The 22,439-nt window shown below is 43.1% G+C and overlaps 1 protein-coding gene across 15 annotated transcripts in view; it reads left to right on the plus strand.

Moving 5' to 3' along the window:
• AUTS2 (activator of transcription and developmental regulator AUTS2) overlaps nucleotides 1–22,439 on the plus strand; it is a 1,174,081-nt gene that overhangs the window by 361,027 nt on the left and 790,615 nt on the right. The window contains exon 2 of one of the 15 annotated variants that reach the window (XM_039507741.1): nucleotides 13,482–13,593. The exons of the other annotated variants lie outside the window; for them this stretch is intronic. Coding sequence (XP_039363675.1) covers nucleotides 13,482–13,593 — 112 coding nt within the window. The remainder of the gene's footprint in view (nucleotides 1–13,481; nucleotides 13,594–22,439) is intronic. 15 annotated transcript variants of the gene reach the window in all.

Here is a 22,439-nt window from a genome sequence, read left to right on the forward strand (position 1 = left end):
ATATCCCACTTCTCTCTCCCCCTTCCCTCCCCCCCGGGTTAGAAACGTGTCCTCCTTATTTCTGTTACCACACGTGTAATCTAACAAGGACAGTTTTTAATTGATTATGGGTCTGCTGGAGTTGAATATAAAAGGCATCTTACTGAAAATTTTCTTTCCAGTTGCTGAGGGGAACAGTGTTCTGCACTGTGGAGGAATTTGCTTCATTGATAAAATGTTATATTTAATATGGACAGGGCCTAACGTGACAGTTTGGACACATGCTTAGGGGGCTTGATTGACCTCTCACTGGCAGAAAGCTTGCTTTCAGTGAGGACTTCTCCCTCTCCTCTATCTATGGGCCATATTGCACCATCAGTTTCTGTGGAGAAGACCTGTGCATCTTCTCAATCCAACTTGCCATGTAGTATTGAGTGTTTTGCTCAGCCTAATTTTAAATGGCTCCAGTGATGGGGCTTCTGCCAGTTTACTTGGGAACAATGCTCCCTCGTATAAGAGCCGCCCCGGGTTTCTTGATATTCACAATATTGCCAACCCCAAACATTCAAAAATCATTACTCAGGGCCTCCAAAACAGAGTGGCTTAAATCTAAGATGAAAAAAAATGGGTCCTTTTTATATGCCTTGTGTTTGAGTGCACCCCAAGAGCTCAACAAAGTTCACATTTTCTCGGTAACCTCGATGGCTAGAAATTACTTTCATATTTTTAAACTGGAAGCTGGGATCCCCATGACTCCAAGAGCTGGAGCGTCAATAAAATGCCAATTATCACAAGACTTATGATAATATGGTGGAAGTTGGCAACTCTGTTAATTCAGCCTATATTTTTCACTGGTTAACTTAATCCTGGGGATCTAGCAGGAAAATATTTCAAATTGTCTCTTGTATAGTCAAGGGTCTTGCCATCTTAGCCAAGTAGGCAGACCTCTATACCCACATGGGTTGTCAGTGCGATTGCACGTGGATGCGATGGTCTGCATGCCCAGACCAAAATGCAGGATCAGCACTGGTCACCCAACAAGAAACCAATACAGAAAGAAGGCAGCACCAGCCATAGAAAAAATATCTGTCTATCTGTCTATCTGTCTATCGTGTGTGTACACACACATATGTATATGGTTTGATTTAGTGCTGGTATAACTGTGGCCACTGTTTTCATTCCAGCTGCCACCCTGGAATTGGTGCTTTGCTGGCTACACTTGGTTTCTAATCCTTTTGTGACGTGGGAATGGTTAAGATAGAATCAGACAGAAAGCAGAGTTGGCACCGCCAGGCGGTTGCTCTATTAGAAGGTCCAGATGTACTGACTCAGGGTTCCTCCTTGCTTCTGATGGGGAGAAACCAAACAGGGGGCTCATTAGGTTTAAAGGATTTGGTAAGTGCACGTGTCGTCATTCTAACGGCCTTTGATGGGTACCAGATGGCAAACAGAAAAAGAGCAGCAGAGTAAGGGGGAAGGGAGAGGTTCTTTATGATCATGTTAATATAAATGTTACATATAAAAGATGCATATCCTAAATTTTTAGATCTGCTACATAATTTTAACCACCCTGCCCCACCACTTCCTGCTGCCTCCCACACAGTGCTTTTATTTGGACTGATGGATTATATTCAGAATTATGATGAATCGTCCCTGATGGGATTTTAGCCATTTCTTCTTATAAAGTAAGAAGACCCTCTGAAGTGATAGAATTACCTCACGGTCAGCCAGAAGTCCGTGAAGCTGTTCCAGTTTACACAAGTTGAGGATCTGGCCCGATATGTTTAAGCTCTCTCTCAAATCTGTTCTTGGGTTGCAACATTAGACGGGGGTAGGATACATGCGCATACACACCAGCACCTGGAACTCTTTAATAGTATGACTTGTTGCTGGCCATGTGCCGACAGTGTTCATTGTGCTACATAAGAAGCAAATATATAAAGTCAGCTCCTGCCCTGAAGAATTTAGTATGTTAATTGAGTGCTAATTAACTAAATCCTTGATGTCCTTTATTTTTGTAAAAGGAAACAACTAGTTTGGGCCGGAGAGGAAAATTTGAGGGGCTTTATTTGAACAAAAATTATTCCAATATTGAAATTTCTCCTGTTACTTGATTGATGTCCTGAAGAAGCCAAACAAAGCTGGAAGTGGGTGCAAAGATTATTATGCACAACAAGGGTGCTGAAAAGGGTCATCTTTTGAGACAAGGGTTTCTTGTTCCTTATTCTTACAACTGTTGCTTGTAATGAGGAAATACTTTGCCTCTTGGGTAACTGGGGATTAAAAATATGGGCTTAGATGCCAAGTTGGTATAAATCAGTGTTGCTCCTTTGACTCCAGTGATTCATATTTTGATTGCCCTCAGCTTGAGGATCTGACCGATAATATATTTATTTCCAAAAATTGGTTATAATAGTATGTGGCTTATAAGATTGCTCAGCTGGCATTACAGTAGCATGGCAAGGGAAATGGAGTAAATAATTCCAATGAGTGGGTTCCAAGTCTCTCTTTGGGCAACTCTACCTTCTCCCCAGACTAAGACCTGAAACAGAACATCAGATGCCCATCATCTTCCATTTGGTTTTGAATGTTCTCACCCTCCGTTGTTCTTGGGCTTGTCTCACAACTTGCGTTTGCCACAACTGCAGCTGAGTTGTGGGCTGAAGGGGCACAGTTGAATGCATATGTGTAGGGCAAGGGCGGAGTAGATCACAGATCCATCATTAGCACAGATCCATCATAGAAGCCTATATCATATCTAGTGGTGTGTGTATCAGTGAGGAGGAACCACTAGGCAAGATGACTCATTTATAGGGTCAATGAGCTCTGTCTGCATATTCCTCTTGTGAAGCCTGCCCTTATCAGAACCCTGTGCAGTCCAACTCTCTTCGATGGCTGGAGCTGTAGGAAAGTCTGCTTTCGTTCACGTGTGTCAGAGCAGGGCCAAGAGGAAATGATTGTAGCTCCCGTACCTCATGATTTTGGAAAGAGTTCAGTGATGCCAAAGGTCTGAGAGAGGATGATTGACTCCAAACTGTATATTGAACTGGCTATGAGCAATACAGGCGTCTGCCAACTGGAGCACAGCTGCGTTTTCATTATCTAATGCCTCTTTAATTCCAGTTCTCAGGAGACTGTCACAGAGGTGGGACAAGAATTGCCGGTGCTAAGTGGGACGGGAAGGACTGTTGGAGAGCTCTAACTGGGATGGTTTTACAGGAAAGAAGCTGCAATGCGATATCTACCCTGTGCCTATAGTAAATAGGTTTTTCCTGTGTCGTGCCTGCAGAATCCAGTCTGATTCTTAGCTTGGTTTAAAGAGTCAGATTGCAATAAGCTAGGCCCTCATGGGGTTAGTATTGCTAATTTTCCTGTTAGTCAGTTTATTTCCTGAGATGACTGAGAGCTCTATGCCACTTTATATAAAATATATATATAAAATTTGCCTCAGTGTGAAAGACTTTAAGGGAAAAAAAATAAAAGTATATAATTTTATTTTTTTAGAATCTTTTGCACTGGGGCAAATGCTCAGTAAGAAATATTCATGTTGCAAACAATTCAATCTGCTTGTAATGCAAAAGCTTTCTATATTTCCACTGCTACTACTGTGCACTCCTGGGGCATCTTTTATCCAAGGATCTTGAAGTGCTTTTCAAACACACACGTACCAAGCGCCGCTACCACCCACGAGAGAGATGGTAATTATCCCCATTTTAACGATGGGAAAACAAAGACCAAGAGAAGTAAAATGGCCTCTCCTAGGTCCAATAGCGAGTCAGCAACAGTGGAGCTAGTGGTGGAACACGGGAGTCCTGACTCCAGGCACCCCTGTGTCCCAACTTTTTTCACACTTCGGCTTGCCATGAAGTCATAAGCCCGTTTCTGGCATATTCCCCATTGCCATGGGAATATGTGATGTCAAAGCATTGTGATTCCATTGAAGAATATGCTGTAGATAGAGATGAGCTTTGCAGTCTTCACATCTTCCATTCCAGCAAATGTAAAGAATGTACGGAGATGTCCTCATGTGACCAGCCTAGAAACAAAGGAATTCAGTGTGCGTGGGTCCTGAATACTCAGCTCGTCCTGCCACCAGCAGGCTAAATATTGGCAATTATTTCATCATAAAAATGTACTAGCTGCAGGAGTCAATAGAAGGGAAATAGTAAACGTGATAGGATGCTGGTTTATGTGGCATTGCTGGGAGTGAGAAATCTCTTCCTTAAACAAAAGCCAAATGATCCTGCCTGAATGGGCTTGAATACTTTAGGATACAGCCAGAAAAATGTCTGCATCAATTGCAGTCTTTGGGAACGAGGATCCCAGCTCTTTTGAAGGGATGAGCTCTTTGCTATCCTCTCAAGTATAGCAATTTAAAGGGTAGGAGATGTTACTTTGCCCTGATTGGTTTTAGGGCAATGTACTTTTAACATGAAATGAGTCTAGAAAAGATATACAATCAGAGAAAAGACGTGGGTCATAATTTCTCACGAAGAGCCACATGAGACATCTGATCATACAAAACTCCCCTACTAATTTTCAGTGGATGTTATATGGGTGACAGTGTTTTATCCTATTGATTTGCCTTTGCAGTAGCTGCATATTCTGTACATCAACACTAGTATTTAAGGAAGAGAGAGGCAGAATTCTATCATGCAGTGAAAACACACGGGCTAATTTATCATTGCTTGCGGGAATAGGACACATGCCGTTACAGTCTGGGAAAGAAGGGAAGGAATAGGAAGCTTAAGTATTAGTGGAAAGGAAAGCATTCTGGATCCGGTACTTTGAGGTCCCAAAGCCCTTACAGCTTCAGTGAGAAGCAAGATTGTCTTATTTATATCTAGCAGTAATTGCTTCCTTTAATTGCCCTGGTTTGTGAGATTCTTCCTGGCAGGGTGGGCTGAGATTTCAATTTCATTTTTATTTGCATAATCACTTGAGTGTGTCTCTCTAGTATTTCACTTGACACTAAAGATTTAGCTGGAGTAGAATTTTCAGTTATTGTCTCTATCTCTCATTAGAACTGGGTGTGACTCTCCGGCTTTATTTCAAGGGAGAAGTAGGCTAAACACACTATTACAGTCAAAGCAGCAGAGAGTCCTGTGGCACCTTACAGACTAACAGAAGTATTGGAGCATGAGCTTTCGTGGGTGAATACCCATTGCATCCGACGAAGTGGGTATTCACCCACGAAAGCTCATGCTCCAATACGTCTGTTAGTCTATAAGGTGCCACAGGACTCTCTTTGCTGCTTTTACAGATCCAGACTAACACAGCTACCCCTCTGATACTATTACAGTCAAGTATCTGTTTCATTGTGGGTTTAGCCTCTGGTAGTTTCTGACTCGTATTTATTCCCATATCTGTCTTGTTTAACTAATAGCTCACTTTTAGTAGCTAGTACGTAGTGTTTCTCACAAGGCTGTACAGAGTGAAGTTAGAGTATACCTAGGATGTCTGCATTTTCCTTTCATTTATTAAAATGACTAGTTGCTTGCCAGAGGTGGTCCAAATACCTCCAAGTATTTGCAACCATTAACTGAGCATCAGCACCCTAGTTGGCGCTCCCGATTTTACAGACGGGGAAACTGAGATGCAGGAAAAAGAAGGGCTCATCTGTCCCCCTTTGTTCATGCTGAATGGTACCTGGCTTTGCGAGTAGCACTATTGCAACCAAAGGTGCTACTTGCAAAGCAAAGTCATACACACTGTGAGATAGATGGTAACCCATCCTGCATGGTGGTGTAAAGTAGTGGTCTCCAACCTTTTTCCTCTGGCGGGCGCCGGACAACGAGCCACCGAGGACTCTGGCTGGCAGACAAGCATCCGCCGAAATGCCGCTGAGAAGCAAATCAGCGGCATTTTGGCGGCGACGCCTCTTGATGCTTCTGCTTTTTGGTGGCTTTTCGGTAGCGACGCCTCTTGACGTTGACACTTTTCGGCAGCTTTTTGGCAGATGCTTGTCCACTGGCCAGTCTGTGGGTACAGATAGATGCCCCAGTGGGCGCCATGGCACCCATGGGCACTGCGTTGGGGACCACTGGTGTGAAGTGGTCTATTACTACTCGGTGCTGTGTGCCTTATTGGCGTATTCAGTACACTGGGGATAGCAGGCTCCATGGAGCTCATGCATCAGCCCCTTGTATAGATGTGCAAGGAGAAGATGAAGCCTTGACTCTGCTTCCTCCGTCCTTTCCTCCTCCCCACCAACTCAGCTGGCGACCTAGCATACAGGCATGCTAAGGAACATGCGCTGTGCTGAGCGTAGACCTAAACCGGCATACTTCTGTCTCAAAGCAACAGGGAGACTGGGAGGCGGATTGTGATTCCTGGAGTCCGTCTCCCTTCCCGGCTGCTCCAGCAGCGCCGCAACTATATATATTACCATATATATATAATGTCATGGTTTACATCTGTATGAGTGAGGGTGGCAGAATTGGGTTCTCATGGCCTTTGCTGAGGCACTAAAATAAGTTTGTGCCAAAGCTGAGAACAAAACCCATGAGTCCTAGCTCCCAGCTCCTTGCTATAGTCACTGTGTTTGACAATAATGTGGTCTGATGTTTCCCAGATGCTGGGTTCTGACTCATCCGTGGGTCATGGGAAGGTTCTTAGATGGGTCACGGGCATATACACTTGTCCCGGACCAGTGCAGAGGGGACTCCAGGTGTTGTGATGCACAATGTTACGGTGCCACTTAGGTTTGGCCCAGCCACCCATCCATCAGGACATACATACACATATGGCGTCAGTTTTCTTAAATATACAAATGTATATATTTATGCAAGTAATATATGCATATATGTAGGAAGACTTATTTTGTGTATGTCACTCTCTCTCTCTCTCTATTTATCCCTCTTCCTAATGTGTGAAAGTGATAGAATGTTACTCCCTTACAGACCATGTTATGAAGACTGTCACACTGTAAATGTGTATATATTATACACATGTACATTAAAATATTTATATGGCACCTTCTGTTGTAGCTGCGGTGACACATGTGCCTAGTTTCTATCTCTAAGATGCAGCACACAAATCAGTTATGATATGATAAACTCAACATTGCATAGTCAATGTTTCACCCTAACGTTATGTGAAAAAGGTATACGTTGTTGTCTGTTAAAGGTTTGCCCAATTAACCACTTACCCCTCCCTCGAAGCATGTTGCTTGCTTTCTTGCTAAGCTAGTCAAGTTAATATGTGTAAAATGCTATAAATGGTTCCTAATTGAACATCAGTAATATTGACAAGTATCCATTTGGTGAACATAGGCACCCAGTTGATTATTCACTTTGAAAGATTAAATCAAAAATTAAAATCTACACACAGATGAATACTTACTTGCCTCTAGTTATAAGCAGCCATAAATGCATTCATCCTTATAGCTCTGGGCTCTTTTTACACATTTTAAAAGCTGCAATATCAGATAAGATGATGTGGAAGTAGGCTTTTCTCCGACAATGACAATAGTACAGTGCAATAAACTGCCATATAGCTCTGGATTTACCGACAGCATCACAATCCCTTTGACATTACTCTTTTAGCCCAAGGGGGATAGCCCAAGTCACTAGCAGCAGACATATCACCTTCCCGCAAATGATGTAAACATGTGCTTAACTGTAAGCAAATGGGTAGTCAGTGGGGATATTTATGTGCTTAACATTAAATTTGTGCTTAAATGTTTTGCTGAATCAGGGCCTCTGGTGATATGTCTCTCGCTAGTGGCTTAAGGATAAGAGCCTTCTGCTATGATCTGCTCATGGAATTGCTCCTTAAAATCAGTCCCGGCACATAACCCACAACCATTTGTTGGTACCTTGACTTGAGCTGTAGCTTATCTACTGGAAAAGCAAGCACAATATGTACTTTAATGGCGTTGTGAGACTAAAATCAAGTGCATTCTGCATTTCACTTCAAGCTGGACACGTTCTCCTCACCTTTGAGATGGAGGCTGAAATTTCAAAGGTCATGGGTTCAATACCTCTTTAAGAGCTGTGGCAGGAGTCGTGATTAGTGGTCTGTAGGGTGACATTTAACTTGTGTGGTTTTCAGTTGCTTGGGCCAACCTTTATCTGATGAGGGAGTGTCCAACATATTGGTTAAGTATGTGTGGTGATGTCTTCTGCTAGTAGCTCAAGGATAACCGCCTTCTACTACTATCTGCTCATGGAGTTATTCCTTTGAAAAAAGATTCATAACTCTTGCACATAACCCAAAAGGCTCTAGTGAAAGAAAATTAAACTCCTCTTTCCTCAAGCCCCTGTTTAATAAATAAATAAAAAGAAAGCGAGTATTGCAAGAAGCCTAGAAGTGTAATAAATCTTGGCAATAACATATTAGAATGCACAGTGGTTGATGAAAATTTGTCAAAATATCAGATTTTGATAGAAAAAATAGTGTAGGGAGCTTCATATGACTTCCCCCCCCAAATATTGCCTCTTCCCCCTGCCCTGGCCATGTTCAAGGCATGCTGGTGAGCTGAACTGTAGTATGCTTGGTCTTTCACCAGCGTAAGATCTGACGGCCTTACACCAATGGCAGGTGGAGTGGGCCCTTGGCTGTTTGACATCAGCGGGGTGAGGTCAGGCGGAGGCTGCGACCGAGAGGATCAGGGAATGACAGTGGTTTGGAGTGACCACTCTACTACATCTGCGCACACCTCTGAGGTAGCAGAGAATTGGGGTCAAATTAGAAAACTAAAGGGAGTCTTGCCAGGGTACAAATGCTGCCCTTGTCTCATCTGGTCTTGCTGTTGTTGAAGTCAGAATGTACTTGTTAAATGGCAGCAAGCTGCAGGGCATATCGATGTCGTCTTTTTTTCCCCTTCATTTGTTGATGCATCAAATCAGAATCTTCACTGCCAAGTGACAATAACACCTATGGACAAACGCAGGTGCTCAGTGGCTATTTTGAAAGACAAATTCAGCAAATGGATGACAATATCGCATACAATTTAAAGGGGCAAAGAAGATGTTTGCTAAAGTAAAAACAATGTATTTGGATATAAGAATTTTATGGGACCCTTCTTGTTTAGAAAACTAAAGGGAATCTGTCCAGTGCATTAAACCCCACATTTAAACTTAATATTGCTAAAAGCTAGTGAGGAAATGTTCTCTAGGTTACAAATATCTCACTGTTCCCTTCTCCACAAATCTTCTGTTAAGAAATACAAAATTATGATAGTTTATGTAGGACCTAGGGGTAAAAAATAAGTCGTCTTTGGCTCTCTAGTTCTGTAGCAAACCTGTCCCTAACAGCTACCCTGGTGTCTGTATTGCTAATGTAGTAACAGTATTAAACACAGCCATGTTAATTTCAAATTCTGTTTGAAATACAAATAGATAATCCAGGTTCGCAACATTTCAAGAGTCGATAAAATAGGAAAAGACTCCTATTAAAACTTGTTAGTGTTACAAAGAGTGAAGCGTAAAATAAGCAGGACTACAACTAAAAGAAAATTGTGTTCTTAATGCCCATCAGCTCAGGAACACACTGGTTATTGTTTCTCACGGTTGCTGTTGGCAATACAAAGTCTTTAAGTGGGAAATGGTATGATTTAGCTGTCTGAGAGGGGTGATGGGAGTCAGCACTCCTGGGTTCTGAGCCACACGGTGCGAGTGACATGTTGAGTCACCTTGGGCAAATGTGCTCCTCTTTGCCTCAGTATGCCTCTCTGTAACAAGGACATCATAATTGCCTATCTGACTGGGGTGTCGTGGCCTCCTTTTTAAACATCTGTAATGTGCTCAGTGATCCTCAGATGAGAGAAGGCTTGTATACTCTTTGGAGTAGGGACTTTCACACTCTGTGACCACTTATGCACTACTGAATTCTATGGTTTGCCTAACTGACCCAAAGCTAATGGAAAGCCATCTCCTGTTGGATCAAGACCCTTGTGGGTCCCCATTAGATTCTGGCCCCTAACTGTTCTCTTGGTGCATGTGAAGAGTAATAACAGATGGTTTTATTAGCCACGTTCTCTGCAGTTGCTTCCTTGGCTGCAGCCTGAGCAATCCTGATGAAACTGTGAAGATCCTGAGCTCTCTTCAGAGGCTGGACAGTAATCTCCTGAGAGGCTGTGAAGTGGATTTGTGTACTGATGTAATTAGTGGTCCACAATACCCAGTGTGAGTGCCTGGAATCTCAGCTGTGACTGTGTAGCTGAAGTGCCCGTGACAGGACTGCTGCTGTTACGAATAACATTTTATAACCAAGGGAGTTCCTATGGTGACAGGGGAGGGTGGGTAGTGTGTGTTGGGTGGGTGGGTGTGGGGGGAGATGAATAGGTTATTTGAGGGGTATTTCATCTACTAACTTTTAAAGGCAATTAGGATTCAGCACAAATTATGCTGTAAGCAGGTTACATGTGGGTAGGTAAAAGTTGTTTAAATATTCATATGTACACTCTTGCAGTCTGGCACATGTTTATATGATATCCATTTTGGAAGAGAATAGTTCCCTGGTTAAGTGCATAACTTGCTGCTGTTGTGATGTACATCACTTCCATTTAATTGATCAGCTATGTGACCTTCATATGGAGGATCAGTCCCTTTTTCTTTTTGTATGCTCCGGAGGAAGAAGGGGGAATTTTTTTTTTTTGAGGCCAGTATCAGTGAGTCGTGTTCATCATAAGCACTGAAGGGTTAAGACTGATTGGCTTTAAAGCACCACTCATGGTATGTAGTATGCTTTGCTGCATTCCTTGGAAAATGAGAAATTACTGTGCTTATGCTTACGAACTTCTGTATTTCTGCGTTTTTTATGGAGCATGTTAATGTCATTTGATAACGAAGACAGAAAACATAACATCAGGTGGCTTTTTCAAAGTTGTATGTGTAACAGTAGCCTCTAGAGTCAGCTGGATTTCCCCCTGGTCGGTATCCATGCACTCAAGTGATTAGTGTTAGTGTTTTGTACAGAATTGATCCCTAAAGGCTTCTTGCAATTTTTTTCTTAAGAGACCACAAAAAGACAACTTAGTAAAACAAAACAGCCCAAACCTTACTTGTGTTACCAGCAGCAGTTTATTTTGATGGCACAAACCTCGTGAGTAAGGCTTTCAGGATAATGCCCTGAGGCTAATGTTCTCAAAAGTGATGAGTGATTTTTAGGTGGCTCAGTTTTTAGGAGCTCGACTCGACCCTCCTCAGAGGGGTCTGATTTTCATGGGGCAGGTGCTCAGTTATTTCAGAAAATAAGGCTTTTTAAGGTATCAGGTTGGGCACCCAGAAATCACTAGCCACTCTTGAAAACCTTGACCCAGGCTATTCAATCTGCAAATTTGTAAACTTTTATTTGTTGTGTTGGGCCTGATACTTCTTATTTTTATTAATGCCTTTACTCGCATAAGTTGTCTTATTGAACTCAATGAGACTGTACACATTAGTAAAGTTAGTCCTAAACATACAGGATCAACCCATAAACTGCGTTTTAGATATTGACTCAGTGCTGTGGAAGGTGCTTCCTTTTGAGCGAGCAGTTGTCTGACAATTGATAACGGTTGGAGTGGGTTTCTTAGGGTGGGTTGAGGTGATAGAGGGGGAGCTGTATGTTTGTTGTCAGATTTAACATCTGCTGTGTTAAATGTACATTAGACGTCCAGATGTCATCATAGCAGTGGGTGCACTGATGGTTTAAAAACAGAGGAAAACAAACCCTGTATCGGTCACAAAAGTTGATTGTTCCTTTCCACTAGTATATAGTTGTTCCCAGAGCTATAGGGGGATATTTAAATTTAAACTATTCATGTTAAGTGTCATCTTCTATCCCCTTACTTATTTTTAGCCAAGCCTAAAAATTTGTGCCTATAATACTTTCCAGTACCCCTTCAACAAATGTTTTAGACTTGGTTGTACATAAGAATTGGTGAAAACTAAATATTCTGGCTTATGTAGTAATTAGTGAAGATGGAGGGGTGGGGGAATATTTTGGGTTACATTATCAGGAAGCCTGAGCTAGCAGAAAGTGTGTAAAACTGTCTGCCAGTCAATCCAAAGAGATCCTCTTGATGGATGGGCCATGTGTTGGTTTGTCTGACATTTCTCAAAGGTAATGACAGTGACATGGATCAAACCGGATTATCTTTTAGCTTGTCTTCAGATGTCAGTTGCCAATCCTTTTAATGTAAATTACATTAAAATTGGAGATGGGACCCAGACTGGAACTTCAAATCCACAGCGCCTGCTATGCCTGTATCCGGATGAGGATCTAAAATCTGACTCTGACTGGGTCACCAGATCTGAGCCAACCCCAGATCTCTCCATGCACCCTAAATTTAGGGAAATTGAGATTCCAAGAAGAACCCAGCTCTGATTTCACACACTTTGTTGTTTTAATTAAAGTGTGTTGACTCACTGGCAATGATACAAGTTAAACTTGCAAAAGCAGACAAGTACAAACTGGAGATAGGAAGGTGATGGCTAACACACCATATTGGTTTTAGAAATTGCCCTGTGTATGTGAGGTAGGCTCATCATGGGTGTGTTTTTTCCATAATTGATGCCAGTAGTGGATTGCCATTGATTCAATGGGATTTGAATTGGACCCCATGTTAGAATTCATGAACTGCACGATTGAGTAGGTTAAAGAACATAGGATTTTTCACACCAGTCAGACCATTTGTCCAAGTCCAATATCCTTCTGTGGAGGCATACTTTCTGCTCCAGCGTAAGCCATGGCCTACCCTTACCTCAGTAATGTATGTAGCCAGATGTTGAGTGTGCTTGCATGTGTGTGAGAGACCGATTCCTTCCTGACCCACACGATGAATTTAGGTTCTGAAGAATAAATCTCTACAACAAACAGTCCTGCTCGATCACCAGTATTTGACTCTGGTCTCCTTGGATAGTGAATCCTACAGGCTGACTGTACTTGATGTAGAATTGCAGATTAAACTCAGGACTTTCTCACAGTCGGGCGTCAGAACCCTGTTTGTTTGATCATATTTTTTGTAACATCGTGTCACCATCAGAATTATATTGTAATGGCTCCTTGGGAGGTTAAACAGAACTTCTGTGGTTTATCCATGCTTGTGGTGGTGGTAGATAGATAAACAGAGAATATCTGGTGCGCAGTGACAATGCTGGTTGCACTGTGTCTTCTGATTTGCCGAAACATCCAGTATTACAATTCGGTAGAGCAGCAGATACACAGATGACAAAACAATTAAACAGCAATGAAACATAAAGGGAGGAAATTAACAAGTAACCAAATGCATTTGACACAGAGATCAAAACATATTGGCGGTGTCTCACAACTCGAATAATTCTGTGGAGCTGTGCAAAGCTTAACATTGATGCTTGCGCACAACCTCTGATTAACATTAAGTGGTGCTGTCATTCTGACATAGCTGGATAAACCAATATTGAATAATCTATTAAATATGTCAGACTCAAACAGGGAGAGCAAATCTTATTATATTATATTCAGTGGTAATTAGGTGGCAGATAAAATCATAAACAGATATGTTTAGTGACTTTTTTCTCTGACTGTATCTACAGGCACCTGGATTTTAGCTGCATTGGGGGGAAAAAACTGGATGTGTGCCAAGAAGTAACTGCTGCCCAGGAAATAGGAGGCTGTGAGGTGGCTTACGTAATATGCACAGAACAGGTTTATAAATCCAATGAAATTAGCAACAATCTTCCTAGAGTTTATGACAATTGTAGTGAATGTCCTTGAATTTAACTGGAAATAGTAGTTCAGCGGTTTTACAATACGAAGCATGCCTTATTGTTTTTTTGTTTTTTTTGATGGATACACATTCTTTTGAGATCTCATTTTGTTTTAGGATGTTAACTGTGCTATTGTTATTGTCATGCTCATACACAAAGCCATCCATCTAATCCTTCTACCTTTAAAGATATTTAAGGTTGCAAAGTGGAAACCCTCCAAAATCAGGAATAACTGTTAAGGCTGCCTCTGCAACCTTAACTCTACTCTCCTGTATATACATTACAATTCAGTCTTGTATTATGTGATCTCGTTTACAATATTGTTTCCACAGGAGGGGACCCTTGCCTCATTTATGACTTGATCCTGCAAGGTGCTCAACACCCTGGTCCTGACCCAGCAGTGGGACTACTTGGAAGGGACTGCCTGCTTGCTTAAGTGCTTTGCTGGATTGGGGCCAGAGTCCTGACCTCTTTTCAGTATCAGTCTCTTAATGGGCAAGATGGATGGTGTCACTGAATGAGGTAGCTGTTTATTATTTCTTGTCATTCTATTAATTTCGGGTGTGCCCCCTTGCTTTATTTATGGCACATTATCCAAACCCTGCCCTCATCATTATAGTATCTAAGCCATTCATGGACATGTAATGAATTCATCGTCACAGCTTTTCTATGCGTTGGGGACGTATTATCACCACCATTTTACGAATGCAAAATTGAGGCACAGGAAAATTCTGTGGCTTGCCCAAGATCACATGGGAAGCCAGTTGCAGGAGCAGGAAGAAACCCCAGCTCTTCTGGGTCCCCTTCCAATTCCTTAAGCACAAGACCTTCTCCTCTTCCACTGGACCCCTTCCTCACTCACTACGTGCCGTACAACTTCAATGAATGAGTACAAGTGTGCTGTGGACATCAGTCTTACAGCATGGAATACAGTGACTGCCATGAATGAGCCAGGAATACTCATGTCCTCATCCCCAGTACAGGGGCTCTGTTGAAGATCTGCCATGACTTCAATGGAACCAGAATGTCACCTCAGTAGGCAACCCTGCCTCATTCTCTGTCCAATGTTTGAGCTTCACGAGGCATAAGTTTAGTGAAAGTGATTTGTGTCAAATCTGGACTTACTTTAGAGTATGCTTAATTGGGTGCATATCTTGTCCCAAGAGGCCATGTAACCTATTTCCAGCGCTGCTTATAGTCAGATTTAACTTCTAGTGTTTACTTTAGTACATACAGTGAAAGGGACTGGAGAGCTCTAAAAAGTCGAAGTGATTGATATCAGGTACACACGGGTTTGGTCTTTCTCTTGTGCTTTCTGTTGGAGGAAGGGAGAAATGGTTTGTGAATAAATAGTAGTGTATTTACATTCTCTGTTAGATTCAGCGGCTGCCTGGCTCCTTTCTTCCAGTTGGAATGGCAAAGAGTGCTGAATAATTCATATAAAGAGTCATTAATCCTTCCTTCACCTTCTCTATTGCTCTGGGGTTTCACCTGCTTCTGATATTCTGGAACAAGTGACCATTGAGATTTTTATTGCAACTTCCGTAGTGAAAGCCAGGGAGCCTGCCTGCATTCTGAAGTGCTGCTAATAAGAATAGTGTGATTGGCATGCAAATACATAAGTAAATTTAACGCCCCTGGATTTAAGTAGCAGAGGAACCATGCGATATTTTTTACGCTAATGATCTAGAATTGGCGCTTTCTGATTTTATTTTATTTTTTAAACCATCTAACTAGGTGCAGATGACACTTTAGAAGGAGCCAGCAAAATTCAAATTGATTATGAAGTCTCTAGCACACAAATCTGTTAGCAATCTGTGCAAACAGAATCTTGTTCTGGTAAATTTATGAATTACTGGATAAATACTTGTGGGATAAACAGAATATGTAATAAGAAACCATTAAGTATATTCCCATATGGAAGGAAATTATATTTGAACGCCACCTTCTTTTATGGTGTCAGGAAATGGCATAAAAGGGAAAATTACATGGGATAACTAGAAGCTTTTAAAATTTTATTTTGGCTATGAAGAGCTATATTTGTCTGACCGAGTAGGCTGAGTGCAGCCAGTTGTCTTTTCTCTCCTTCTCCAGACCTGTACGGTCAAGAACTCTGCCTGAGTTACTGGATCAAAATCTTCTTATGGCAATAGCAGATGAACTTACTAGCTGCCTCTCTCCAGCTTTTTCCCCCTGGCTCTGTTTATAGGTAATATTTTTGCCTTGATGGTATATAGGCTTGGACAAAGTTGCTTTTATTAGCATTTTACTGATTTATAGTGTAGGACTGGACGAAGCACGAGAGGGACAACCCTGTATTGACAGAGTTGTGGCTAATGTGTGTCTAACTTCTGACCAGGTGAATACACTTAAAGAAAAGCATCAGTAAAAATTAGTTAGTTTCCAAGGGCAGGTGGGTCTAATGGGTCTCCTAATTCCTATTTGTGCAGAACTATATTGACCTGTGAAGTAGAGAAGCACTTAGTAATATTAAGTGGATTTAGACTACATCCAATCCATGGTTTTCTTGTTCCCAACCTAGCTAAACACAGCCTTTATTGCCAATTGTGGCCACACCGGGACTGAGAAAGCCGTGATTTGGAAGGGACTGCTGAATGGATGAGAACTACTTGAGAATTCAACATGATTTAGAGTCTCTGCTCAAGAGGAACCCAATAATAGAATAGCAGAAGTCAGATGTAAGGTAGGTTGGCAGAGCATGGCAAACCTTGCACTGCACCTGGCTTCTAAGGATTCTACAAAGTATTAGGATTCTCTGTTGCTTTCAAACTGGGCAGGTTTGGGAGAGTTGCAATGCTTTGAAGAATGCAGGGTGCACCTTGGAGGGAGAAGAATAAGGGCATGCCTTTCAACCCCGATGGACATACTCGATAGGGAGAACTATTGGAGGGATAGAGTAGATACAAAGAAGTGATAAATACTTAGCTTAAAAAAAAAGTCTGATCCTCTAAATGGGAATTCTTGGCCTTTGCACATTAAAGATTAGCCACAGAAGATAATATTTCACAGAACAGCGATCAGTAACAACATTGCCAGTTATGGTACCTATTTGTTCTTTTTAGAATACATCGAAGAACCACCTGACCTGCCCTTACCAAAGCCAATTAGCTCTCTACAATTTATGGAAGGGATCAAGAACAAGTAGGACCTAAGTGACAATAAAATAAATAAACCAACAAACCCTGGGGGAAACTGTCTGATATTTTAGCAATGTTACAGAGTTGGATCAGGACCTGACAAGGAGCAGAATGTCCTCTAACCCAGCTGTTAGGAGTCAGCCAGCAGCTTGCAGAATCAGGCCCATGAGGACAATCAGTGTCTTTAAGGGTAAGTCAACCTGGCCAGCCAGGGGGTGAGTGCAGCACATGCAGGCGTATCTGAGTTAGATTTAATCTAGCTAGTTTGGTTAACCATAGCAATGACGCTACAGCATCATAGGGGTCATCATATAAACCCATCCAGGACCCTGGGTACATATTTGAGCAGCTGTCGCTTCCCTGCTATAGGTACCCAAGCTAGCTAGATGAAAGGTAGCTTGTGTATGTCTTCATGTACCGCAGTGACACCTTTGGTTGCAATGTAGACCTACTCTCAAAGGGCGCAGGATCACAGATGAAATGTAGTAAGGCACTTCGGTAGCCTTGTGATGTGGTGAGGCTGAAACGGTTGCCTGTGTGCATGTGTATTACATCGGAGTGTGTGTCCGAGAGGAACATTGTCAGTGTCAGAACCTAATCTCCTGAACATATCTTATGGAATTAAGATAAACTTTATTAAGTTAAACCTTACTGAATTAGGGTTAATGCCTTTGGTACACTGTAATAAAATTCAACTGTGTATGTGGTGGTATGCCATTGTATGTTGCTTCTCTAGTAGAGAGGAGGATGGTAATATACATCATAGAATCATAAAAGATTAGGGTTGTAAGAGACCTCAGAAGGTAATCTAGTCCAACCCCCTGCTCAAACACCAACAAAATCATCCCAGCCAGGGCTTTGTCAAGCCAGGCCTTAAAAACCTCTAAGGCTGGAGATTCTACCACCTCCCTAGGGCTTGGCTACACTTGCAAGTTAGAGCACATTAAATCAGCCCCGGGCGCCCTAACTCCTGAGGTGTTCACACTGGCAAGGCATGTAGAGCGCCTGGACTCTGCAGCTGGAGCGCTCCTGGTAATCCATCTCCACAAGAAGCATAGAGCTTGCTGCGCCCTGGCTGAAACACCCGGGTGTCAGTGTGAATGATGTGTTGCATTACTGTGCTGTGATTGGCCTCCAGAAACGTCCCATAATCCCCTGAATTCAAGTGGCCACTCTTGTCATAGTTCTGAATTCGACTGCAGGTATGCATATATCCCCTTTCAATGCTCTATTTCTGACCGCCCGCATGCTTATCTGCTCCAGGACAAAGCAAACCATTATTTTGGAATGCTGCTGCTGTGAGTGAGAGAGGTGTGGGGAAGGGGGGGGGGGGTCTGCTGCTGTCTGAACTTACAAGGCAGCATGCTGACACACACTCTGCCCCCCAAAACACACACTATCTCCCCCCACATACACACAACACACTCCCTGTCTCTCTCTCTCACCCATTTGAAAAGCACACTGCAGCCACTTGCACACAGATAGCTACCACAATGCACTGCTCTTTGTGGTATTGCAAGAGCTGCTAATGTGGCTACGCCAGTGCGCTTGCAGCTGACAGTGTAAACACATGGCAATGTTTTCCCTGCTGCGGTCTCCGAAGGCTGGTTTAACTCCCAGCACTCTATATCTGCAAATGTAGCCAAGCCCTTATGTAACTCGTTCCAGTGCTTCACCACCCTCCTAGTGAAACAGTGTTTCCTAATATCCAACCTAGACCTCTCCCACTGCAACTTGAGACCATTCCTCCTTGTTCTGTCATCTGCCACCACTAAGAACAGCTGAGCTCCATCCTCTTTGGACCCCCCAACCCGCCAGATAGTTGAAGGCTGCTATCAAATCCCCCCTCACTCTTCTCTTCTGCAGACTAAAACCCAGTTCCCTCAGCCTCTCCTCGTAAGTCATGTGTCCCAGCCCCCTGATCAGTTTTGTTGCCCTCCACTGGACTCTCTCCAATCTGTCCACATCCTTTCTGTAGTAGGGGGCCCAAAACTGGACACAGTACTCCAGATGTGGCCTCACCAGTGCCGAATAGAGGGGAATAATCACTTCCCTTGATCTGCTGGCAATACTCCTACCAATGCAGCCCGGTATGCCGTTAGCCTTCTTGGCAACAAGGGCACACTGTTGACTCCTATCCAGCTTCTTGTCCGCTGTAATCCCCATGTCCTTTTCTGCAGAACTGCCACTTGGCTAGTCAGTTCACAGCCTGTAGTGGTGCATTGGATTCTTCCATCCTAAGTGCAGGCCTCTGCACTTGTCCTTGTTGAACCTCATCAGACTTCTTTTGGCCCAATCCTCTAATTTGTCTAGGTCACTCTGGACCCTATCCCTACCCTCCAGTGTATCTACCTCTCCCCCCAGCTTATTGTCATGTGCGAACTTGCTGAGGGTGCAATCCAGTCCATCGTTCAGATCATTAATAAAGATGTTGAACAAAACCGGCCCCAGGATAGACCTCTGGGGCACTCCACTTGATACTGGCTGTCAACTAGACATTGAGCCATTGATCACTACCCATTGAGTCCAGTGATCTAGCCAGCTTTCTATCCACCTTGTAGTCCATCTAATCCATACTTTTTTTAACTTGCTGACAAGAATACTGTGGGAGACTGTATCAAAAGCTTTGCTAAAGTCAAGGTATATCACCAGAAGCAGCAAAGAGTCTTGTGGCACCTTATAGACTAACAGACGTTTGGGAGCATGAGCTTTCGTGGGTGAATACCCACTTCGTCGGATGCATGTATATCACGTCCACCGCTTTCCCCACATCCACAAGCCAGTTATCTCATCGTAGAAGGCAATCAAGTTGGTCAGGCATGACCTCCCCTTGGTGAATCCATGTTGACTGTTGCTGATCACCTTCCTCTCCTCCAAGTGCTTCAAAATGGATTCCTTGAGGACTTGCTCCATGATTTTTCCAGGGACTGAGGTGAGGCTGATGGGTCTCTGTAGTTCCCCAGATTCTCCTTTTTCCCTTTTATAAAGATGGGCACTATATTTGCCTTTTTCCAATCACCTCCCCTGATCACCACGAGTTTTCAAAGATAATGGCCAATGGCTCTGCAATCACATCAGCCAACTCCCTCAGCACCCTCGGATGCATTAGATCTGGACCCAGGGACTTGTGCATGTCCAGCTTTTCTAAATAGTCCTTAACCTGTTCTTTCACCACCGGGGTCTGCTCACCTCCTCTCCATACTTGGGCAGCCTGTCTGTGCTGAGAATAACCCAGTGAAGGGAGTGAGTTGCAGGTCTCTACCCAAGAAAGGCAGCAGCTGGGGACCTGGAAGTCTGAAACTGGGTGCCCAGTGCTAAATTTGTGCTAAGGCTGAACCCTGTGCTAAGGCTAGGCTTGGCTGTTCAGAGCCCTGTCACCTGTGGGCTCGCCGCACCAGTTATGAATGTGTAAAAACTACTTGAGCCCTGGCACCTTTCATTACAAATTAGGCACTGCAGGTCCCCTTGCTTGACTAGTGAAGAGGCCTACAGGTGTAGATGCCTTGAACTGTGATATGGATCATGAAATTTCTCCTTGTGTAGCCCCTTTATTCTGTCTAATCACTGTACCCAACAAGTAATGGAGTGGTGGTGCTTTGAGTTAGTGCGGTCCATGTTGTATGCACAGGTAACTTGCTAGGGAGTCACTCCTTCCTTCAGAGAAAGAGGAAAAAGTTAAATGCATCCTAATGCCACAAGGAATGAAGGCAATCTGCTGCCTCAGACTTGGAGCAGCCTTTTCGTTTAAGCCTTCAGTGCTGCCTCAGATGAATCTGAAAATAAAAAGCTTGCTCTGGAAGAGCATATCGCCTGCGTTCCCTGTAGGGCTAGTGTGATTTAACATGTTTCTGATGGGAGCGGAGATTCATCAGGGGAAAATAACTTGCCGTAAAACAAGGCATCTTAAGGAGCAGAATGGCTTAACTTAACTCCAGTTACATTTAGCTGATGATGCTGAGAGGTACTGTCTTCTGTGCTACTGTGCTTTCAGCCAGGCCCCGTGGTGCCGGGAAAAACTCATGCTCATTGTGATGGGTAGCAGTTAAAACCTCTCCCCAAAGCCAACACAGGAGAAAAAAAATGTTTCTGGGTAGACCGGTGTTGGTGTGAGAGATGCAGCATGGAGACGCCGAGCAAAGCAGCCTGACAAGTGATATAAAGGCCTGCGATCTGTGAAGCATCATGATGAAAGTGTCTGCCATTGACTGGAAATGAAAATTAGGAAGTGAAATCAGACAAATCCAGTCCTTCCCTCCAGTGCACTGAAATGCCTAGGGAAACCAGGTATGAGCAGGTCGCTGCAAGGGAGGGGCACTGCTAATGACTCTGTTTTGGATTGCAAAAATCAGTTTAAAATCTATTGCCATTAATTGTATTATGTTTGTAAATAGGGGCTCCATTGTGCTAGGTGCAGTACAAACAAACACATAGTAAGAGTCCCTGCCTTGAAGAGCTTGTAGTCTAGATAGAAGGTGGTAGGGGTAATAGAGGTACAGAAAGGGGAACAGACCTGCTCAAGATCACAGGGCAGTGAAGAGCTAGGAATTCACATTGCTTTCTGAATGTACAGCACCTAGCGCAATGGTCCTCTGGTCAATGTCAGAGGCTCCGAGGTGCTACGATAATACCAATAACTACTAAGGAACAGGATTGCCAGTCCAGTGCCATGTCTACTAAATCATGCTGCCCACCAAGTCAGCACTTAGTGCTAGCCAGTGAAACATGCAGTGTGGTTAGGGATGGGCAAAGTAGTCAGAGTGAAATAAGTTACTCAAGTCTTCATTCCCAAGCTCAAACTTGAAGCTTTTCTTGAAGTTGGGAGTTTGGATTACTTTTTGCCCAGTTATCTATCTAAATTTTCCCTCATGGCCCAGCTCTCCTACAATCCAGACGGGAACAGCACAGGAGGCTGATTTCCCAGCATATGCCTTGATCAGCTCAGGAAGCACTGGAAACCACCTAGGAATCCTGAGATCACTAGCTCAATTTTGCAAATGCAAGAGGTTTGATTAAGCACCTGAATTTTTGGAAGCTTATCTGAACTGAACCTTGTCACCTTGGGAAGTTCTTCCCTTCACCAGAGCACGCTGTGCCAGCACGTGGACTAGAGCTGGAAGGAGGAGAAGTGCTCCTGAGATGTGCTGCCTTATATGGGGCACGTGGGCAGCAGTTGGTTTTCTTTTGCAGCACAATAGTAGGCCAGTGATCCATCTCCAGTGTGTTCACTCTGACCAGTACTGAGCATTTCAGTAATGTGCCTGTATAAGTGCACAATGCTATAACTGGGAGGGAAAAATTACTTCCTGCTTTTCCCTGGTGATAATATGATTCCTGGATGTAGGATTGAGTGCCTTTTAAATATTTCTTAGATTATGTAGCTGCAGGTGCATCTCTTTCTTCAGGTCCTCCTTAAAATCAACCCACCAATCAAACAAAACCACAACTTACCAAACTCTTTGACTTGATAATATCATGTGGCAGAGAGTTCCATAGACTGTATAAAGAAACATCTCCTTTTACTTGTATTAATTTTATTGCTTTAGACATGTTTCGAGTTCCTTCTAGCTCTTATGGAAAAGGGCACACTTTTTTTTTGGTAATTTTAGATACATTGTACAGTTGAACA

The sequence above is a fragment of the Mauremys reevesii genome, linkage group 20, assembly GCF_016161935.1.
Source record: "Mauremys reevesii isolate NIE-2019 linkage group 20, ASM1616193v1, whole genome shotgun sequence".
Classification (NCBI taxonomy): Eukaryota; Metazoa; Chordata; order Testudines; family Geoemydidae; genus Mauremys; species Mauremys reevesii.